Below are 24,148 nucleotides of genomic sequence, written 5' to 3' on the forward strand. Positions count from 1 at the left end.
CACTATTGAAAAATACGTGTTCTCAAGCAACCCAGGAGAGACTTCAATGTTTACTCCCATTTGGAAGCAATCACAATCTTCTCCTTCCTCCTCGATGAGGATCTGCCAGCGAAGTAAACAAAGTTGTTTGCAGTGGACCTAGCAGGTCTTGGCAACTTGCGCAGAAACACTGGCTTGTTTGGTTAAGGCACTCTTCACTTTAAGTGGTTCTGTGTTCTCTCCTGTTTAGTTTCCCCCTCCTTCATCAGCACCATTAAGGAGGGACTGAGAACAGAAACTGAATTCCTTGTTGTATTCAAGTCCTTTAACTTCATTTTACAAAAAATGCTTCTTCCCCCTCCTGCTGTCACTTTTTTCCTTCCATGTTAGTGGTGGAGCCAGTACATTCTCTCATTCATATGCTGGCAGCACACATTACTGGTCTCTTCCTAGCTTCTGTATGATTTAAAATGTTAATTCCTAGACAGCGTAAAAGAAGGGAAGAAATACAAACCCAGTGAAGCCATGGGATAACCTATATCCTACAGAGTCTGACTTGCGATTTGGCGGGAGAGCAACGAACGAACATTAATCATGCTGTCGCTGCCCCAGTGCGAACAACACAGCACTGCCAACTTTGCACAGCCAGGAAGTTTTCTTATAATCTGCTTTTTTTCTTATATTTTGCATTGTATAAAGACAGGTAAATGACGTGACGTTTATTGTAGTTTTACATATCATATCGAGGTCAAAACTGGCTTTTACAATGGATTCAGTTGCATTTTCTTTTTAACCGTTTCCTGGTAAACAAACTTTTTGCTGTTAGAAGTTTTAGCTCATACTTTTGTTTTCTTGACATGAGAATCCTGATTCTAACCGAGCTATTGAGGTATATAATGCAGGCAGTACTTGGGCTGACTATATTAAAGCTTTGCTTTGGAAGAAAATACGTTATTGCTGTTCTAACCCAGCTTAAAGGATATACCACAGAAGACAACAGCTAATGTTCAGCCTCCTCTTTCCCTACTAGTGGTGGCATAAGCAGGTTAGAACAATGTGTACTAAATATCTGCCTCTTTGCTTCCCACACTTACGAACCATGTCAAAATTAGTGTAATGACATTTCAAATACACATTTTAAAGTGCCTTGTAAGATCTCATAGACTAGGATGAGGTAGGAGGCTTGTTTTTGAGGACAGCAAGGAATTCTTTAAGCTACTTTCCAAATTGTGAAAATGTATTTTTAAATTTTAATATTTAATAAGTTTTTAAAAAATAATAGCTGTAGTTTTATAGGGGAGTTACAGAAGTTTTTAATATTTCTGTAACTTTTTTAATGTAGCACACATATACAAAACCCATGTACATGATGGTTTCACCACAGAGTTCATCCACAGTGGGTATCTAGCATTCACTTCATAAACATCATTTACCAACAATAAAGAAAAGGCTTCAAATCTTCAATTCAAAGCTGAGACTTCAGATCATGATGATAATGTGCACGGTGCTGCGTTTTGGATTTGTGACTACACCAGTGTTGATAAGGCACCGCTGTTTTGTTGTTGCCGAGTGATGCTTGCACAGCGCCAAGGCTTTCTCTTTTTCCCACACTGCCTTCCCCCAGTGTGCAGACAGGGGTGGGCAAGAACCTGGGAGGGGACACGACCTGGACAGCTGACTGAAGAGATATCCCATGCCATATTAAGATCACTCTCAACAATAAAAACTGAGGTTGGTGGTGGGAGGGTGGTGGGGAGGCAGCTATTGCTGGGAAATGGGCTGGGCATCTGTCTGCTTGTGGGAGGTGGCAAGTGATTGCCTTTGCATCACTTGTTTTGGTTTTTTTCTTCCTCTTTCCTTCACCCATTAGACTATCTTTATCTTGATCCAGCTGTTTTGTCACTTTTTCTCTTAGTATTCCCTCTCTCATCCCGCTAGGAGTGAGCAAGCAGCGGTGCAGGGCTTAGCTGCTGGCTGGGGTCAGCCCACCACATCTACACACCCTTCCTTGCCTTCCTTGTTTGAACTATAGGATTCCTTCAGAGGAAGAAAACATGGCTTTAAACGTACAGGTAATTAAGTTATTCACACACAAGTAACAGTACATGGCATGTACTGTTTATATACAGTATATATAAACTGTTTTATATATATAAAAAAATAAATATATATATATATATATCTACAACACTATTACTGCCTCAAAATTAAGTTTGCAAAGACACTTAGTCACCAAACCTAACTTGAAGTCTCACCTGATGCCACACATTCAATTATTTGTTCTGTGGAGCTCTGAAGGAGGTGGCACACAGTATATTCAAAGTTTGCCTTAGCAGCTACTGAATCCAATTGCTTTTTTTGAATTGTTATTTACATGCAAACGTAAATGAAAGTTGGTGCTGAGGATGACAGAAATCTATTCAATCTCTTAATAAGACAACAGTTAAACAGTTTCTGAGCCAACAGGTACCATACCTCCTGACAGATATCATGTACTGGCATAAAGGAATATAGTACACAGAGTCATGTTTGGATTTCAGAAAAATGCTGGTGCTCCTCAAAAGCAGAGTGATTAATTAGAGGTCAAAACATCTTTTTTGTTTTTGTTATAAACACTCAGATTTTGTCGTTCCATGCAAACGGAAACAAGCTTTAAAAAAAAAATCTTCCTTAAAAAAGAAAAGCAAGCAGGATACTTCTTCAGGTAAAAGAGTAACTGAAGAATGAGGAAATAAATATCTCTCTCAAAAGGCAAACAACAACCAGCAATTAATTTTAAATATCTGCAAAATCTACACTCTGATACATGTGCCAGTTATAGAACTTAGATGAGAAATTTCTGGTTTTTAACAGAAGGAAACAAAGTGGTGACTGAATTCTAATTTGTTCTCACTGATTATTTTTAAAAGCCACCTGTGTGGAGATTAGATACGTATTTTACCTACCTTTCACACCGAGATGAGGGAAAAAGTAGTAAAGACTGTAAAAAATGTAAATTATCCATATTGATATTCCATTACACTCCATGTTCTGGTTACAATCACAAGTAGTAATTCAGGTTCCTCATTTAAAATTAAATTTTAAACAATCAATTGACTCACCTTCCGCAGACAGCCCCTGTATGTTAATCCCCTTAGCAGCCAAGAAACTGAGGCATGCATCTATGTTTTCAATCTGTTCAGGAACAAACAAACAAACGAGACACACAGAAATAAAATGCATTGTAATAATTGTTTACTTTCATCTCCTGCCACCCTTTATTGCACTCAGCCTTTGTATCACACAAAAAGTCTCATTTCTCACTGTATGGAATCCATAATCTGAAACCTCCTCAGTTACTAAGGTCCTAAACAGAGTACTACATGGGTCAGGACTCAGGACTTTCTGTTATTTGCACTTGTATGAAATGAGTTAGTTAATACTCTAACCATGAAAGGCGATCACTACATATCTTACTAAAGGGTCAAGGATGTTATGCCAGGATTTTTAACCTACAATATGTATAACAAACACAAAACCAAAAATAAACACGGAGGCCACATTTGTTGGAGGAGGCAGATAGCCACTTGCTCTTAAGTTGACAGCTGGCAAAAGTTTCCAGCCACAAAAGCAGTCAAATATAAAAACTGTAACTGGAAACCCCAGCCGGAATCCAAAAAATGTTCCCTCGCAACATTCTCCACGTGTCAGAAAGGACAGGCAACCTTGGCCCCTCACTGTGGGACAAATCCTGCCCTTCAGAGAGGTGGTACAATGGTACTAAATTGCACAGGATAAAATTAATTCTAAGTAGGTAGGGGTCTTCTGCACAACAAGTCCGACTGGTAGTGACTACAGCTGCTATATACAGACCGGACTCAAATCCCAGCTAACAAAGTGAACTCCAGAAAGGCTGGATGAGTCAGGCATGGCATTTTTTCTACCATACCTGAATATCGCAATCTTGCAGTAGCTTCACACTTAACTTTGCCACCAAGCTCCCACTGAAGCCCTGCTGTCATATTCAGACAATGATGCAGAGAGCTGCCAGCCCCTCCCAGACCAAAGCACTTCTATACAAAAGCAAGCTTAGACACCTTGGGAGGCTGCAAGCAACAGCATTTTAGGAAATACCATGTTTCATGTGTGGTTACACAGAAGACTTTTGGATAATACCACTGAACAATTTTTTATTTCATCATAGTAATCACTAAGTGATAAAACAGGGTCTCCACGTCTCAACATCTTGCAAACATTAACTTACTAATTCCTAAAGTATCACAACCAAACACTGCTTCTACTTTATAGGTAAGGAAGGAGACAGACATGAGGCCCCCACGCTTGCTCTCACGTAACTACCTTTCTTCTGTGAAGTTTGGAGACATCAAAAGGGAAGGTTAAAGATCCAGCTTCCCTGTCAGCTCCTGCCTGCCCTCAAAAAAAATACACTGTGAGGGCTGCGTGGTGTTCTGGAGGCTGAGCTCCCAGCACCTGACTTCACTTCCCTTCCTTCTCAAAGTAATAAAATAGTACCAGGGAAGCTGCCAGAGATCCTCCAGCACGGATTACTCTCAAGGTACTTCCATTTATTGTCTATAACTATAACAATAAAAACATTCTTTTCTATTGGGGGGGGGGGGGGAGAAAGTTACTGGCATTACCTGTGATTTCGACAATTAGAAACACCGACATGCTCAAAACTTCTATCAACCTCATTACACTTTGAGATATACTATATACTTTCAAACCCAGATAGATACCGAAGAACACATTTCCTGTAACATTCAGAACTTACAGCCCGTAGCAGGGTGCAGTTCAAAGGTTCATTTATCCACAGTTCAATACGACACGACAGCCCATCTCTACCCATTTCCTTCCTCAGCACTCAACAACCCTTTCAAGTTTCCAACACCGCTCTTTTATTGAGGTGATTGGGATTTTGCCAGAAAGCCAAGGTTCACCTTTGCAAGAATAAACATCACATAAAAGCATCAATCCATTTCTACTACCTCCACTTAACAAGCTGCATCATTACAAGAACATCTCCAGACTTCCACAGCTGTGAGTAGACGTCTCCTCTGTTAATCAGGAGGATTCCTCAGGTTAGTGAGTAAAGATAAGCAATATCTCATCTCCACTCCAGATCTGCAGCTGTAAAAGCTCCAAGGAGCTCTTTCAGTCCTGCTTTGCTTTTCTTCCCAGGTCCCTCATCTTGGCTCAAACTGTCCTGGAGGCCAGAGTGACCAGAGGATTAAAATCTACTTCTGGGTAGCAAGTGCCTCCTCACCCGTGCCCTCACTCTTGGTGCTACAGAGTAGTCCTTGCTGACTACTTCATCTCATGCTCATTGCAGATCAGATTCAGATTCAGGAGTCCCCTTTAAAGTCAACTCCACTTCTTCCCTGGGACAACGACGCAGTTTTTACTGAGCACTTTAGCCACTTAATTAAGATACACCGCTCCCACCTCCCGGGGGATGACTTCAAGCGCCAATGCCCGAGGTGTGAATTTGGCCCACAGGGTGAGTGCCCTGGACCTCGCTGCCGTACGAAGGCACAGATGGCTACCTCGCCACACCAGCTGTAATGCCTAGCTAAAGGCTGTGAAAAACAGGGCTTGGTGCTAGACTGGTATAGAAAAAGAATGACGATATTAAAAAATAAAGATGCAGTAAAAAAGATACAGAACTTGGACTGTCAAAAATCTCTGGTGCATTACAGTCAAGAACTCATAATAATCAAAACCTTCTAGAAACAGGAAAGTGTCCCATTTCCGTACTTAAAACCAAGCACAATGAAATAAAGTGGTAATAACAGAGGCTTGCAAAAGCAAACCTCTTACATTCAGAACATGAAGTGCTACGATAAGATCCTATGGAGAAGTACAGCATTGCACATACATGGAATTCACTAAAAAAACAAACAAATGAAGGATAAAAACGCATCAATGATTCTGTTAACATTTATGCAGTATCTGTAACGATAACAACAGCGTTACTTGGCAGAATGACAGGAATGTGAGCAATTAGTTGATTTTGAAGGAAAAATAAAGCCTGAAAAGGAAAATGGAAAGAAATTTGGGGACTTTCAAGAAGAAATTGAAACACAGAATGCAGGTCTATAGCTGAGATGATTCAAATTTAGTGTTGGTAGGAATTCAAGGTGCTTCCCACACAATGACTGGCTGGTGGCCCACATGAAAGTGGTTTAGGACTGCTATCCAGCTCCAGGGGAAAAGGGCTCATGCTCATTTGGCACTTGAGCCTCTGAAGAGGCAAAAGCCCTGAATGCTCGACCAGAGCTGTCTGCTAACCCCGGTGAGGTGCCAAGAATGAAAGATGTGATGCTGGGATGCATGAGGGAAGCAATCATCAATTTTTCCTGTTGTAAAAACTAAAGTTAAGAAAGCGACTGAAATCTTCATATGTCAAATAGCTTAAGGTATTAATACTATTTTGTGGCCACTGGCCTGAGTGAAGAGCCCTACCCTTGGCTAAATTACTCTCAACAAACATGCACTAGAAAGAAGCATTTCCAACAGTGTAACATTTAACAAAGTTCACCTATAAAAGCTCCAGGGAAGGCTTCTGTCTCTAGCCCCTGCTATATTAACAGCAAAACTAATTATTTATAACCCGCAAATATTGTTTTATGGAGAAAGATCCCCCAGTGCATACAGAGCTGGAGCTAACAAGCTATTCTGAAGTAGTAGCATGGTAGTTAGACCACTTAGATATATGGACCTAGGACAGAAGTGAAGTTCCTGGATAGATCTCACCTAAGAAAATGCCTAATGACCCTGTGTCACGGTGACTTCCAACACAAAGTGCAGCTCCTCCTTGAAATTACAGCATTCAGCAGCAAATCATCACCGAGACTCTATAGGCCGTTTCTTGGCCAAGTCCTCGCATTGCTTAAACTCCTTAAGCAGATAGGAACTGACTGGATTTGCCAGAGGGGAGCATATATAACCTTTTTCATTGTAAACTACAATTTTTTTTTTGGCTGACAATTCTGATTTCTCATTTGCTTTGCCAGCAATGTTTAACACAGCAGAAGCAAAGCAGGAAAGATGGTAGTTGGACACTTTCATTTCCCGCCTACCCAAAACAGGGGAAAGCTGTATAAAAGAAGGAAAACCAAGGAAACATATACACAGTGATTATTTTACTCGGATGCCATTACTGGGAGCATCCAAAACTGAGCCTTGCCTTGTTAATTCACGGCCAAAAGCCCCAAATGAATTTGTATTTTTGAATGGCCACATATAAACTATTTCAGGTCTAGTCATCGATCACCTTTCCTCTTAACACAAATCTCTGGGTGGCACTTGGCAAGATGGGAGCAGAAGGCATCATGGCTAAGTAATATTTATTACACATGCCTAACTTTCCAATGCCAGACCAGCAGCAGTTGCTTTGCTACACCAATAAGACCATCAGCCTCTTGCTGGAAAAGCAGAATTAAAAGCTAGTGGTCACAGGTAATTAATGATTTCTAAGTACCTTTGTTAAGGACATACTGCACATCATCGTTTGCATTCCCACCAGACCTGCACACTCCTCATTCCTTCCTAGCTTCTACACATATGAAACTCAAGTACACACAAATTTAACAGCTTCACTGAATTCCTATGTGTGGATCAGAATACATTTATTTAATTCTTATTTAACTATGACTTTCCCAGGTATATGACTCAGATTTCCTTCTATTCTCAGCAGTACACTACAGTAATTATGTATTTCCGGCAACACTGGCCACCAGACCCACACAGGTTTTTGCACTTGTCATGTAATAGCAATTTCAATTTCTATTCTTGTCTGTGCTAGAAAGAAAACATGTCCTGGCCTGTACGAGCAGAAAAGGGCATGCCAGAAACAAAAAAGCACCAAACACCCAAATATCCCCATCCTGTAGCCAGTAAAAGTAGACCTATAGGTGGGTACCGATACATGTTGAACCTTGACTATATCAAAGGCTTGAATATGGAAATGGTCTACAGCCAAAGCTGTCTGTCCAAGTCTGCCAAGTCAAACAGACAGGGTAAACCATAACACTAGTGCTGCCATGTGACAGATACAGATGTTTTTCTCAAACAGAAGTCAGAATCACTTACTGTAGGTTCCTTTACATAGAAACCATGGGAAGTTTCTCATGTTATGATGCAAGTCGTCTGCTCCCAGCTTTCACAGTGATAGACGTGGAGTTTTTATGAGCTTATCCAGAAAACCCACTATTTATATTGAAAACGGTGCTTTCCATTTAACTTGAGCCTCCATGTTATGTACAGTATATTAGTTTTCAAAGAAGATGATGATTGATTTAATGTGAAAGTTTTTGAAGTTTCACAAACCCTTATGCAATATTCTGGCAGACTTCACATACAATGTGGAAACGAGGAAGGAGCCTATCTCAAGCTGTTTTCAGCAAGCTGTTTCATAAGGAAAAATCTATTCCTTGTCTGTATTTTCAGATCAAGCTTTTACACTCAATATTTCTGTATCATAAAGCTTTGGAAGAGCCTTAAAATCTTAAGCATTGCATTGACAATCCTTAAAACCCTGGAGATTTAGGGGAGTAAGGGGTTCTCCCTTCAAATAATGTCTCATTCGCACTATTTCCTAAACATAATTATATGTGAAAAATACCAAGGCAAAGCTGCAAATTCCATCTTCCCCAGAAGGAGAGGCACTAACTATTATCGCTTTGTTTAAAATAAATCTTCCATTAGTAGTTATCGCAATCAAAATGTTGGCATTTTTAAAGAAAATAATACGTTGCTCCTAGTGTTCATATGCTGCTCCTGACTATTTGGATAAAAATGTCTCTCAAAATTAAGTTTCAGGATTTTAACAGAACTTGGTGGTTATCTTAGAAGTAACAGACATGTAACATAAGGGCGAACTAAGCTAATCCATATGCTGAACCCAGGCTGTAACTGACCTAGTCACAGAAACAAAAATCTGTTATCACAGGTACACTGTTTTCATATCTATGTGAAGAGTTGACTCTCTCTGTTACAAATGTATGATCTCTATTTTTCTAAGAAAAGTACAGTTTGGGCACTAATCTAAGGCTAAAGAACTAGCGTAAGCCTCATCTCTTGCATCCCCTTCTCTGTGACCCTGGATAAAACTTTCCTGTGCCTCAGCTCTTGCTCTGAAAAGAATGGGACAAATATTCCATATTCACTCATAAAGTGCCTAATATAAATAGAAATGGGGGCAGTCAGCACCACAGAGAAAGCTGTGATTCATTATTGCCAAAATTTCTAATTACATCAAAGAGCATCCAAAGGGCATCCCCTATTGTGAATGGTTTCAGACAATCCTGCATGGCTCACAGAGCTTGCCAAAGCTGATCTGGTCTGAGAGAGATAGATGGAAGGGTTGTAGAATTCTTTAGTTTATTTTGAAATTCAGCTTTTCAAGGCTTTTTCATGTTTATTTATTCAAAACTGAAACCTTCCTATGGGGGAAAAAAAAAAGTAAAGGGTAATTTCTTTGAAAACTATCCCTGGAAATATTACTTTTGGATCAGCTTTTCAGGATCAGGCCTTAAATATATTTGAAAAGTTGAAGTGGATAATTTGTGTATAATTTGAAAACTTCAGACATCCTATCATTAGTTAAGCAACAAGTTCAACTTTGCAAAACAGCCATCAAGAGTATCCTGCCTCTGGAGAATCATTCATTTAGGCTACAGATGAAACTCTTTGCTGGTCTCGATAGACACTTGACTAGATTTCAGCACATAGCACACCAACTGTACATTACTGGCACTACATCTCAGCTTATATGTAACTGAAGACAGGAACAGATGGGGAGAAGCCACGGCTGTGCTCAGTGAACACACATGGGGAAGGTAGCAAGTCCCATGAATGCTTCATTTCCACCCTCCTCAGTTGCTTGCAGGAGACCCTCTTCTATCTGGGGCTTACAGACTGAAAGTTAGGTGTCTAGTGCCGTGCAGCTGGAATGAAATTAAAAACATCAATACCTAGTGAAGATGAACTTCTTCCCAAAACATCCTTCAACTCTACATTAAAAGAATATTTTTTTAAAAAGCATAAATACTTCAAAGGAAGGACTGACACTAAACCCACTCAATGCAGTAAGCGCTGGCTCTTGTACGCTGTTGTATTTCCTCAAATACCAGCTCAGGTGTTGACGGCTCTGTATATCATTAACTTCAATTTGCAGCAGGAATCCAGAATTTCACAAAACTCATGTAGAAAGAACAATGCAGAACGTTTTATCACAAACAGCTTTTAGCTCAGAAAAGTTTTGTATTAATACTGCTGCACTCTATTAAATCATTAATTACAAAAATCAAACAACCTACCTATCAACAATTTAAGTAATGCAAATAAATTACAGATTGTCAATTATCGCGAGGTGACAGTACATCAGCAAATGATCTGGTTTCGTTTACTCAAATACATACAACTGTGTGTCACATGAAGGACCTCTTGCAATATAGCTGTTGACAGTTGTTTGTTTCTAAAAAAGATCCATGGGAAGGGAGCTACGGCCCCAGCCCGTTCCCAGGCACAGCGTACCCTCTCTGCCCTGGCCAACATGCATACTTATGTCCCGAGGGCTGAGGGTCACAGCTCCACCTGCTCCCAATGGATTTATTCTGGTGGCTGGAGGGGCACCACCACATATATGCCCTCTCCTTTGCACCTGGATACTGAGTAACATCTCTTACTGAAATTCACCTGCATAATTGCTTAGGACAAGTACAATAGTGCTGTTTAAATATATTTCATAATCCTACATAAAAAGCAAAATAAAGTTATCTGGGTATGTATTACCTTCACAGACTAATTAAAATAACCACTATCACACAGTTACAGTATATAAGCAATGGCTGGAAATCGAAGATCTATGACAAGACACTTGAACAAAAAGTTTATTTCTCTGGGCCATATAACGCTTCATAAAAGCTACGATCTGTTTCAGATACTCAAGAGTGAAGAGTTTAGTACTACATATCCTGTAAAAAGCAGCAAAGACCTAGGTACCAGAAGAAACCACCATACAAACAGCATCTCACATCATTCTTACATCTCGCATTCTTACATCACAAACCTGACAGAGAAATTTAAAACATTCTTGTTTAATATTAAGTGTCAGTGTACTGTTTTCAAGCAGTGCAGCAGACAGTGGAGTTTCAGTTGAGAAAGCAAAGCAACAATGCACAACTCTGAAACCACGAATAAGCTTGCAGACATGAGCAGATACTCTTGTTATTGACCTAAGCTTTAAACTCAGGTGACTGTGACCGTAGTCTTCCAAAATGGCAGCAAAAAGTTGTCTTTGTCACCAGCATTGAGAAAAAATAATTAATTTCCCAGAAAATAGAAAAAAAATGAATGTTTACTTCCACCTGTCCTTCCATCAACCTTCTTTCTTTAGTAAAGGCTCAGATAACATTAGCCCTGTATTAAAACCAGAAGTGATCCCTGACAGACTCCACACAAAATTTAGTCCGAGCACAATTTTGGCTCATGGTACCAAGCTCAACACCAGCAGAGTCTCAGGGAAACTAATGAACTCTATGGCACCTACTCCGGCCTCACCAGGGACACCGCTTCAGACACGGCACGTGCCTGACGCACAGGCGGAGGAAGCTACAGACTGTCATCCGTGATTTCCCATTTCCCCCCATTTATGCAAAACAGCAAGAAGCTGTATGTTTGTAAAGTATTGCATAAAAGGTATATTCATGTAATAATTTTGCATAAATAATAGACATGGCAAACAGAGTTATTTTTCTAGACTTCGGTGCAGCTGTAAACACCTAAGTGAAAGATACAGCAATCGCCACGTACGTATGTGCACCGACCCCGGCCCCTTAACACATCTGCTGTTTCATGTATTTAGTCCACATGGGAGGCAGAACCATAGGTATTTTAGATGTGATAATTCAGTTTAACAGCAAAATAAATGATCAAATAGAAACTAATTCTGTTTTTACAGTTAAGCTCACATCTTCCAGTTTTTCCATTAAAATAACTTTTTCTCTATTGCTTTGTATTGAACCTTATACTGTTTCAGGGACAAATGATGTCTAAGTTCTTGCATCACTGAAAAGGGCAAAGAAATAGGTTGGGGACCGCAAAGATGATCCCCTTACAGAAAGGACAGACTGCCATCAGCAATGTCTCTGAAGGTACCACATACCACCTAACGGGCAGACAGTACGTATGCACTGCCTTATCTCCCACCTCTGCATGCAGGAGAGTTTTAGAAGCCCTTCCCTCCAGAAGCGAAACAAGTATCTGTTTGGTGACACTTTATGATGCCTTATGGCAGGGAGATGTATATATTGGCCTTTCCCAATCCAGTCGAGCTCTGTTTATCATGTTATTTTCTGTGTAGGATGAGGGCAGGAGTGGAAGGGTGGCTTGTGGTTTTATTTAGACTGCAAGCTCTGCAACGCAGAAACCTATGATCCGACCATGCCTGTCTCACAATACACAATACACAACAATACACACAATACAAAAAACAATACACAAGCGGTAAGCGTCACAGCGTAACCACAGTCTGGATCTCTGGAAGAAAAATAGAGGCAGTAAAATGAATCTCATCTAGGAGCAACAGTCGTTATTTAAGTGAATAAGAAGGACATCTAAGTACAAGCAACATGGCAGATCACCTCTGTAGTTAATCATTCTTGTCTACATGACAGCACTAGTTCACATGTGATCACGGAAACCCAGGAAGCTTAGAGAAATGCTTAAATGTTCGTAAACTCAGTATTTGGCCAAGTGCCCCCCCCCCCCCCCCAGCCAAGCTGAGAGAGCTAAGCCGGTGTCTGGCACAGCTCCAGGTAACATCTTCCCCCCACAGCTTAACCTTCAGCTGTGAAGAAAGGTACCACGGGTTAGGGCTGAAAGAGACCCTTTTGTTACTGCAGTAACATTAAAACAGATTGAATTTCTAAATAAATACTGCCAGCAAGACACAAACTCCCCGAGCAAAGCAGGGGGAAGGCATACCAGAAAAGCTCCCTTTACTACATTGCTCAGAGCAACCTCGGAGTAGGATTACTTGGAAATATATGGCTATATTTAACCACTGGGATATGACTCCAAAAAATCCCACGCTAGGATTTGCAAAGGAAAAACATGCTTGTGATGCTTTTGATCTTTCCAGTAGAGCTGCTCCCCTGAATTAGCAGCACATGTCCAGGCAGCAGAGTCCTCCTCAGCTTTGGGGAATGGACCAGGCTTCAGCCCCAGCAACCCAGAGGGAGCCGGAGCAACAGCCTTCCAGATTTATTGCACCTAGCTATGGCACGTTTAGACAACACAGGGCATATAAAAATACTCAAAATGCTTAGGGGAGCAGATTAAAATGGATGCCTGCTCTTGAAGAGCAGAGACAGAATAATTTTTCTGTGAGAAAAATACAAGCAACTAAGAATTTATCTATTTTTCAAATACAGCAGCCATTTTTAGTCATTGGTACAAAACACATCAGCTCACCCACTTAGTGAATATTAACACAAACACAGTTAGTTGCTCAGCTCGTATTATTCCTACCAGTCAACTCACTAATGTGTAACCAACTGTACCCTTTAAGTATGGGCCGTATCACAGCAGCACTCACATTTATTTCAATTCATTAAAGTGTTCTTTGAGAAAAAGGACACAAATATGTATAGGACGTGCCATACACACAAACAATGAAGATTTCAACATCTAATGCTTTTTTCACCGATAAGATTCACAGAGCAGGGGTTGGAGCTGGCAAGGGTCACACGGAGGAGGGAAGCGAACACCTGGCTCCAACAACGGAAATAAAACTCCCTGCGCTGCTCCCTTCCAAACCAGGGTCCCTACCAGGTTGGGGAATTTTCATACCAACTGTTCTTTGACTTTGGGTGTCACAAACATTACAGAACAGCTCATTTTCAGAATACAAAAAATCAGCTGAATACTAAAAGAATAGTCAAATTGCCATCACTAGAGTAAGGTTTCCTTGCAAATCAAGTCATCACATCAAAAACACAGCCCTCACCTCAATCTCAAAGTCCTTGGGGACAAATGCAAGCTCTGCCCCATGCTACAGTACGAGATTCTTTGTTTGCAAAACAAACAGTAGTAGAAAGACTGAGCAGCATTATTTTACTAGGACAGCTTGATAGCCACATCAGAAAGAGATGATTCTTTAAAAACTTCTGGTCAACACACAAAACCCCCCAATCTCCTTTTTGTTATTTGATAACACAGATACTTATGTACACAAAGAAATCATCCTTAAAAATAATGACACGCAGCCAGAAACCTACATGCAAACCACAGTTATTTCCTCCTCTATTTATAGGAGGGAACTGTGGTGTCGGTTCAGCCTACATGCTTTTCTGTTGCTCTGAATTCTTGTCTTGGGTGTCCCACAACTTCCCCAGGCTTAGCATGGAAAGATGAAAGAGTCTGGTGTATCCACCTACAGATTCCCCCATCCCCTTCCCTCCAGCACTGACAGCTTTGCTGCCACCCTACTCCTTCACACTTCAGTAACAAGGGTAACATACCATCACTTCTCAGACTTTCACACTTAACACTCCAGCTCTTCTATAGCATCATAATCTATGATGATTTTTTTCATTTTATTTTGAACCTTGGAAAAAATAAATTTGTTTTCTCATTAGCCTCTTCTCATACTTCTTTCTCATATATATAGGGACATGTCCTATCTCTTTCCAAGGTCACATTCAGTATTTCTTACCTTTACATTCAAGGGGCAAAATCCCCTCTACCTCTTCTATAAGACACTTTGCTGCTACTTCTTTTATTGCCTCTTCCAGTCCCATCTTCAGTTACGCTTCAATAGTTGCTCATGTCTGCCAACATACCCCTTCACTGGCAAGTATAAGCCCTCTCTTCTTTATTTTCATGTCCACATTTTCAAAATTATTTTTCTTTACTTGTCTCTCTCCCCCCAGTCACTTCTAGTCTAGCTGATATGGAGCTTCTCTTTCCTTCACTTCCAGGGGCTCTCTACTTTAACGCTCTGATCTTTCAAACACCTTCTTCTTCGCCTTTTTTTTTTTAATATAATCTAAATTTTACCATTATCTCATCTGTTATGACATCTCATCTGCTATGATCACATCATAGGTGGTGACAACCTCCCTCTCTCTCCCTCCTTGCCATGCTATACAAAAAGGCTATATTAATATAGAAGGTAATAAAACGCTAAGCTATCACACTGTGCTAAAACGTCACTGGGAAACGTCCTTCAGAACCTGTGAGCATTTTACACAACATATTTCCTCACAGACAGAACACAGCCCCTACAAAGCAGAATTTGTATAGGCTGCCATTACAGTCAGACTTGATATATAACATATAGCCTATAACAATGCACTTAAGTACTCTATTTTTTGTTTACTGTGTCATTTTACTAATATAAGTGATGTGAACCCTTTTACAATAGGTCACGTTCAGCACTTGTAAAGGCACCCACATCAGTAAGAATAATCTACAAGGGCAGGTATTAAACAATACCTTCTATATAGTCCAGAGTAGAGCTCAACATTCAGCATCCTGCAGAATATCACCCCCAAAACAAAAGGCAAATTGAAAAAAAGAAAAAAAAAATATCTCTTTTCTATAACCAAACAAAAAATTAGCAGAGATAGCCCTACTCGAGTTTATTGACCTCGGGCTTTTTTTTTTTTTTTTTTTTTTAAGAAGCATGTAGGAGAGGAAATTGGTCTTATGTTACTCTCTTTTGCCCAGTTATAAAGAACTACGCCAATATTATCTGGGCCTTCATCCTAAAAACTGAAATGCAGTTGTGGTGATGGTCTCCAAACGTTCCTGGTCCCAGAGCCTGTGCTCCGTAACTCTACATCCTCTATTTAACCACAGGATTTTCTGCATGCCAGCTGGAATTAATCATCACAATTACAGGCTTTTGTTTAGAGGAGTATCTACAGAATAAAAATAGAGAGATTTGGAAAAGAAACTCCTGAAACGGGTCTTACGCAGAGAACAAGATATAGAATAGTCTATAATAAATTATATGAAAGCCAGCCAACTCTTATCTGGAGCACAGGAAGACAGGGATCCTCCCCACAGCAGAGAAACCCAGACAAGATGACGATGGCCGATAGGTTCTCACCTAACTGATTTTTCATAAAGCCAGCGGGGGTCCTTGTCATGCCATTTCTGGCACTGGGACTAGGTCGATAAGCACTGATGGTCCCAAATGGTTCTGCAGTACTGAACTTGATTTGACAAGGCTTATTAGCGCTGGCTTTGAGCCTGACAGACCCAAGCTGTCCCTAACGCTCAATTTGGGCAAATTTGTATGATGCTTTCCAACACTGTAGCAATGGGAACAACAATGCAAAGCAACCCAATCTGGCTCTGGGTTGAGCTCACTAGGGTTTGGCAGGCTTTACTGGCCTAGGCCTGCGCCACATGGAAGCATGTATAGTTGCTTTCACACCCCCTTCAATGGGCTTGGAGGATACCAATTTGCTGCAGCTTTCTAAGCTGATACATCTGGCTGGACATGAGCTGGCTCTTCACAATTCAGCTCACGCGTGTGTCTGCCCATGGCATCCTGAGCCTACAAAGGAGAAAACTGCCCACAGGGGAAAAGATGATAGTAGGAGGCTTCTGTTATATTTCTATTTCATAAGCAAAATTAAATCTTCATTTATACTGTCTTTTTGTGTTGGTTTTGGTTTGGTCCCCCCCCCCCCCCCCCCCCCAACCCTCTTCATTTGCGGTGCCCACCTTACAGACAAAACAATACAGATATGGATACCTGTACCTGAAAGATTAATTTGAAAAAATAAGACTAGACATCACCTGATTGAGTGTTTGGACTGACTGGATAGCCTCTGCTGCCTTTCTGAACCAGAAGTACCAGACACAAACACCAGCTCCCACCCGCTTAATATAGCTCACAAGCATTCTCCAGAGGAAAGTGCATTGAAATGCAAGGGATGAAGGCTGCTGTATCTAAACAAAGACTGTAACACGCACATTCTTCCTAGAACACAAAAGATCTGCAAAAGGGTTGTCTCCTTAAACACTGCAAGCAATTGCATGATCACCGCCTCTATGAAGATACTTACGTTTTTGCCATAGTATCTTTACTGTAAGATGATAAAGAGCTCTAAGCACATGCACTTAATAAACGCAAGCCATAAGCGTAATCCTGGCTTTTCTCATGTGAGGAAAACCACTTGGTGTCCCTAGCTATGACTGATGCACTAGGTCTCATGAGCAGGGGACACAGTGCTGCTCAGTCCACCCTCCCAAATGAGTGGCTGGAATAACATCAGAGGAGACAGCGCAGAGCAAACACTTCTTTCCAGCACTGTTCACAACTCCTGACCCAGCACATGCCCCCTGCATACCTCTGCCTATAAACAGATCTGACTTCTAGAAGCAAGCTACAACGTGCACCTGACTGTCCAACAGAACTGCGCTTGTTCCTTCATTGAGAATAATGACTTCAAGTGACTTAGTTACAATGTCCTGGAATTTGTTACAGACTCCAGTCCTGAAATTCGGTTCTTATGATACTATAATTTAACGTTCCACAAGTGTAATTGTCAAAATTTCCTCAATTATTTATACTCTAGACAGCTGCTGTGGGTACAGCAAGAATAGCAACCAATTGCTTCAAAGTAGTATGAAGTAGCAATGGCAAATCTTTTAGATGGCTTTATTTTTACAGAGCGCTTGCTCTGTGGGTTTAAGCAAGATTGGTAACTTCCAAAAACCAACAAAAACCCAAAACAGAACAACAGGATGCAGTGCAGTTTCTGATGTAAGATAGCAAACTCTCATCCAACCTTTAATCTTTCATTTAATTATGTGAGTGGTGGTGCACAGGTTGCCATTGTGGAGGCAGGGGCAGCTGGGAACAGAGTCATAAAAATGACAAACATTAAAACAACTTCACGTATCCCAAAGCGAGCATTTGCAATGCAAAGGAGAGATTTAAGAGTTTATATTCTAAAACGAGTTTTTTCTCAAGATACAGAAGGAAATAACCTTTTAAAGTATCATAGAATTTAAATGCTCCTCTCCTAAGATGCATTTGAATAATCAGTTTCTTATTATTTATGTTCTTAGTAAAGTTCTGCCTATAATTTTAGCTTCAGCAACACTCATACCAGATGTACTCTTGAGATACTATATGCCTTTAATTTTACATTCATTTTTAAATTTAAAACTTTTTTTAAATATTATATACAAGCAAGATATAAACCAGCTTTTTTTGCAAATTAAACCTTACCAGTTAAACCCAAGTTGCATACATAAACCGTCTTGAGGTTTACAATTTCAGATTTTTTCAGTTAGTGCATTTTGCTCATTTATTTTCTTTTCAAAGGCTATAGGAACTCTCAATCCAACTTCAAATTAAATATGTAATTCTGTATTTTTAATACTGCTGTCTATATAAAAGAACAAGATTTTATTTTTATACATTCCTGTTTAACTATGTGTTATTTCAGAAATATAAAAGTACCAATGTAAGAATAATATTGTTTAAGTATGTGATAAATTATAAGGCCTAATTCAACTACTGGGAAGTACAACAGGGCAAGAACTGTAATATTAATGTTCTTCAGATTATACCTTTGTTCTCACTACTGTGAAAAACTAATTAAAAATTGTTACTAGATGTCTCAGACATCGAAGTCACATACTCTCACTCAGTTCTCAACCACCTACACACAACCAACAGAAGACTTTACTACTTACCATCTGAGACCTATTTTTTGGGCAGCCATTTATGTCCTCAATCTTTTCATTTGCTGAAAAGAAGAAAAAAAAAGAAAGAGGAAATTAAGCAAAAAACTATACTGAAGTTGTTAATTTCAGTAATTTTCACAGCACTTGCTGCTAGCTAAATAAAGGGGTTTCAGATTGTAGTTGTCCAGTCAAAGTGAATATGTGAAACACTGAGACCCATCAATAAAAAAAAAAAAAAAAAAAGCAGCTGGAGTTTTCTGGTGTGTCATGCCTCTAGAGACAGCTGGGGGCAGAAAACAACTGCTCCGACATCATCTTACACAGTGACGGATAACGCCTTTAAACTACAAAAAAGATATAAACACTGGAAGCTGCAGCAATGCTGGGTAGAAAAGCAAATGCTACGCAAGTGCACGTCAGTGGAGTTGCTCGTACAGTGAATACAAGTTTTTAATCTAGATGGGAAATTCTTTATCAATAAGTCCATTTTTTTTTTGTTTGTTTGTTTTAAATCACAAACCACAAGACTACTTTACAAGCATCTTGCCGTTGGCTTACATGCAACCCTACTTGCAGAAAAAGATACCGCTTCAATCTTTAAAGTCCCAAGTTGCTGCGGTAGTTAAATGTCTGCCTTAGCGCCTTTGCTCTGTTTCATGTTTCAGTCTTGGACCCCGAGGTGTGCTAGTGCTAGGCTCAAAAACCAGTTATAATCAAAGTTCAGGTTCCCACAGTTTTTCACTGTAATAGAGGTATGCGTCCACATCCCATCTGATAAACCAAAACGATTCACCTCCCATTGATTCTTATATTTAAAACTGTATTTTTACCAGTCTCACATACTCCCAACATCAGTCAGAATTCCCATCTCATTTCATGTCTGTCCTCGTTTAGGAGTGTCAAATTTGGCATACTATTCCAACAACAGTCATAAAAATTACAAAGAAGTAAGATAACTTCCCTCTTGCCTGGTATGCCCCTTTGTACACACAGAAGTATCACAGTACACCTTTATACACCAGGAATGCACTTAAGAACTGATGTTAATTTGAAAAAGATTGCAGCTAAATCCACCGTACTGTTCCCAGAGTGGCCTATCAGCCTCTACACACAGAGAGCACCAAGTTCTTCCAGGAACGTCATCTCAGATTTGGTCATACTGAAACAAAAATAATTTATTTAAATCCCATTTACAAATCCTATGCTTTTAATATTTATCATCTCTCAGTTTAGTATCATCCAATATCTTTATCAACTATATTTATAGTAATTTAAAAAACTGATAGCTATATCCCTACAAATTTGCACCATTCATAATTACTACTTGAAAGAACTAGTGAACTTCTGAGCTTTCTGTTGTTCGGGGGACACAAACAGAGATATCTCTAACAACCCAAGTCATTTTGTTTACCTTCCTTCAAAAAGAGCAGGTTTTTCCCTAGTCCTCCAGAACTTCCAAAACATTACATGATGCCTTTAAAACCAGTGCTAGCAAACCATAATTTTTATAATAGTATTACCCGGCTCTTTTACGCTTTTGCACACTAACTACCTAGACTCACCTACCTGAAACTGCCTTAACTGTTAGTGACTTGTTTCCAAAATTCTGCTGCAATACAGTGTTTGACTTTTTCTGAGTTGTTTTGGTTTTGGGGGGGTTTGGGTTGGTTTTTTTTACTATGCAAATGTAAAATCAAAATATTTACTCAACACTGATATTTTGTGGGTATTGCTACAGGCTTGGAGTACAAGCTTGGTTCTACAGCTGTACACTAAAGGTTAATCCTATAAACCCTCTAAACTAACTAATACAGCCTTCTGTAACAGGGGAAAATAAACGGTGAATGAAGATGTAAGCCACCTTAAATTTTTCTGTCAGGAGAAATTTACATCCAACACACCAGCTGTTTGGGATGTTACCTCTTTATCCTCTTGCTTTTTTACACTGCGGTTATATTACCATTCTCACCTAGAAATCATTCCTTTTGCCCTTGTGCCTTTTTATCAACTTACAAGATTTCATCAGCTATCCTTGTACTCTTCTGATCAACTGATTTGCAGCTTATTTCATTACTATCAGTCTTCTGCATTTTCTGGGCTCCACCTTTTTGTTGTTGTTTTTAGACAGTTGTTTTTACTTCCTCTCCAAAGCTAGGTCAAAGCAAGGCAACCTTCCCTCCCACCTGTGAACCTGGAGGGTTTTTTTCCCCCCCAGATGATGATTCTTCATCAGTTTCCAGTGACTCATCACTTCCTTTCATGCTGTTGACCTTCTCTATCACAGGTGATTTAGGATGCAGATGACCAGAAATAGTTGGTGGGAATCAGAGAAGTAACAAGAACTGGAGTTTCTGCTCCATCAGGTGCTGTTTCTGCTTACTCCTGGGCAAACAAAAAAAATCACCTTTCCATGGGTAAGTTTATGCCCTACCTTTTCACCTTCTAATCCACTGTCAACTCACCTATGGCCCTTAGTTAGTCCTTTCACTAGATTAATGCAATTATCAACCCCTCCCTGCTGGTGCAAGAGCAATGAAGAGCAGGTGGAATAAAAAGCAACCAGAAGAGCTGGCAGTGGGGCTGAACTGTAACTCACACCTCTCCATTAAGCCCAGGAGGGCAAGACTTCGGCAGTTCAGCCTAGGCTGGGAAGATGGATCCAAGTGGCCCCCAGGCATATTTGTCACTTTGCAGGAATCTCCTAATTCACCAGGCAATTGTTTTGATGCTCCCATTCCTTGGCCATAAGCTGGACCCTATCTTCCACCCTTCCACCTAGCTCCAGGCAACAGTGCTTCCAGCAGGCAGGAGGTCGGCTGCCCATCTTGCGGAGATGATTGGCAAGAGCCAGCAGTGAATGAGGCAAGGATGCGGTGTGCCCATAGGCAGCATGATGGTCCAGCTCCCAGCACAAGTCACTGAACATAGGGGATCTTGGGAATGTGTCCCATCTCACAGCTGCACAAGCACGGATTTCTGCCTGAGGTAAACAGCAGCTCACAGCTACCGGTTCTATTTGCCACATAGGAATACTGCATCATTTAGCATAAACTGGAAGTCACTGGCAATCATAAAAGCTCTCACGGCTTTCTCAGCCTTAAGCAAGATGTAAATACACAACCAAAGAAATGTGAAATGCTGGAGATTTTCCCTAAACTGACAGCGAGTCCACACAAATTCCATCGTCACTTTTTTTTTTTCCCTTCACTGTGAATACAGTGAATTTCGTTCAAATACTTTAAAGAGTTTGCAAACTTTTCCCATTTGTACACAGACTGAGGGGTGTACTAAGGAGACAGAAGAAACCAGCTGTGCTGTTCAATGAAAGCAGCAACAAATGACATTGAGCTTTCTTTAGCTGGATCTGAACCAAGGATTGGAAAATGGTACTTAAAAAGAATATTTGGGTTTATTTATTTTGACAGGATGTATATTATGAAACTGCAAGGCAAATTATATGAAAACACAAATGAAAAGGAACCTTTAGCACAAAAAGTTGCACAGAATACTTTAAAACTACTGGCCCATCAGCCATCAGTGTCCTGTTTATATAGGTACAGCTACGCATTCCTGGTGGGAAAAATCTTCAGCAAACGACATTCCGTCGAGTGCATGAAAAATTATAATCAGAACAAATCAAAAGCATTTCATTAAGCATTATAACAAATAAAATTGGCTATGGATGGATGGTTTAACCATCCAAAAGAGTAAGTCCATGCTCTTCATAATAATGAATTAAGCCTTCTGTTACAACCTTAGCAGCTGTTCTGCATTACTCTGTACTTTAGGCATACCCTTGGAAAAGGGATGACTTTTCTTGAACATATGAATGAATACTGTTCAATAAAATTCCTACATTTGCGTAGGAACTTTCACCTGCAGCTTTTAACTGTACAGCCACTCAAATATTAGTAAAATGAACCTTTGGGTAATGTCCCACTCAAAATATGGTAAGAGTTATCACTAGAGAGTACTGCTAGGCTTGATCCCAAGGTTCTGGTTTGAAACATAAGCCTGTAGCCTTTCCCTGCAAACGTAGTAACACAATTTTCATGAAAGCAGACAAAAGCTATGTATAAAGCCACAGCTTTTGTATCTGATCTGACTTCGGTTTTATCTAGTCAATTAAAATATTCCATAAAATATCCTAAGCATCAGCAGGAAAACTCCTATTGGACTGGGTTGAAGTTTAGTAAGTTTTATTTTAGCATCGATTCTAAGTCTTGAAAATTGAACGTTCTTACAGGGAACAACAAACAATTTGATATACAACCAATTTCAGGACATGCACAGACCCAATGTATCTGCATTCCTGAATTTAAATATGGCTACTACTATGTTTATATGGCATTAGTACAGCATATTACTTATGTATTCTTTTATAGACTCATAAATTTTGAACTGAAATAAACAAGAATACTATTAATGCATTTCAATAGACTTGCAAATAGAAAAAAAACCTGTCATCGTATAATGCTTCCATATCATCATTAGCAGTTTTAAAGCCTGAAGATTATTTCCTATGAAGTCGAGTGCAGTGATACTCAGTTTCATGTCTTTTTAGAATTGCTCCTTGTTTGGATCCTAAGGTAAAAGAACTACCTATAGTTATTAATAATATTAAAATATTTAACTATTTCACTTAAGAAACGTAAGCAGAAAGGACTGCAAGCACCGTCTCTGTATAATCATTAACTCCTAGCGAGCCTTCATTAAAAAATAATAAACACATTCATTCTTTTTCCAGCTTTGGATATTAAATAGTATTTCAGGATTCAACAGCTGTGATTTAAATCTCAGATGGTGAACACAAGAAAAACTGTGTCACTAATAATCAAACCTGAATCAATTTTGATGACTTTGGATAACCTCCAGATACTCCAGGCACACGACAAAAAGGAGGAAGGATCTTCATGGCTGCTTTTCCACATAGCACACCAAAACGTAAAAAAGAAAAACCCCTCCTGCGCTGCATATGGAAGCTTTCTCAGTATGCAGTCTTGTTTGTTAGGAAAAAAGCTTGTATTCTGTAGGCTACAGTTACAGCTGCTTCTAGGTGTGAAAGTTACCGCCATCTTTGTGACAATGAGATGCAGCATGCCTAAGGCCATGCACAGCAGATACAAATTACTTTCTTCACTGTTAATTTGGAGGATTAAGCTGAGAATGTTTAAATATGAACTTCCTTTCACCTGGAAAACATTCTCAGAAAATTAAATCCTTTACCTTTTACTTCAACTCTTGAAAGCTAACAGACCTAATCTTAAATATTAGCCAAAAGGCAGCTCTAAGAATGGCTGAAAAGAAATGCAAAGGTGAGCCAAAGCAAAATAGAGGAAGCAATATTATTTCTGTGTATTTTAGAGGGAGTGACGTCAATTTTGTAAGAGTTTTCACAAGTCTATACTCAAACAGCTACATTGAAATATTTGATAGAACTGGGTTC

General features: G+C 39.8%; 1 protein-coding gene across 8 annotated transcripts in view; it reads right to left on the reverse strand.

Annotated features, from left to right (window-relative positions):
- The window catches only part of NAV2 (neuron navigator 2), a 223,392-nt gene that overhangs the window by 137,572 nt on the left and 61,672 nt on the right, over positions 1-24,148 (reverse strand). For all 8 annotated transcript variants that reach the window (XM_037402734.1, XM_037402735.1, XM_037402739.1 and 5 more), the window contains exons 3-4: positions 18,712-18,764; positions 3,081-3,153 (exon numbers count right to left, since the gene is read on the reverse strand). In XM_037402734.1, coding sequence (XP_037258631.1) covers positions 3,081-3,153; positions 18,712-18,764 — 126 coding nt within the window. The remainder of the gene's footprint in view (positions 1-3,080; positions 3,154-18,711; positions 18,765-24,148) is intronic.

The sequence above is a fragment of the Falco rusticolus genome, chromosome 10 (genome assembly GCF_015220075.1).
Source record: "Falco rusticolus isolate bFalRus1 chromosome 10, bFalRus1.pri, whole genome shotgun sequence".
NCBI classification, from domain to species: Eukaryota; Metazoa; Chordata; class Aves; order Falconiformes; family Falconidae; genus Falco; species Falco rusticolus.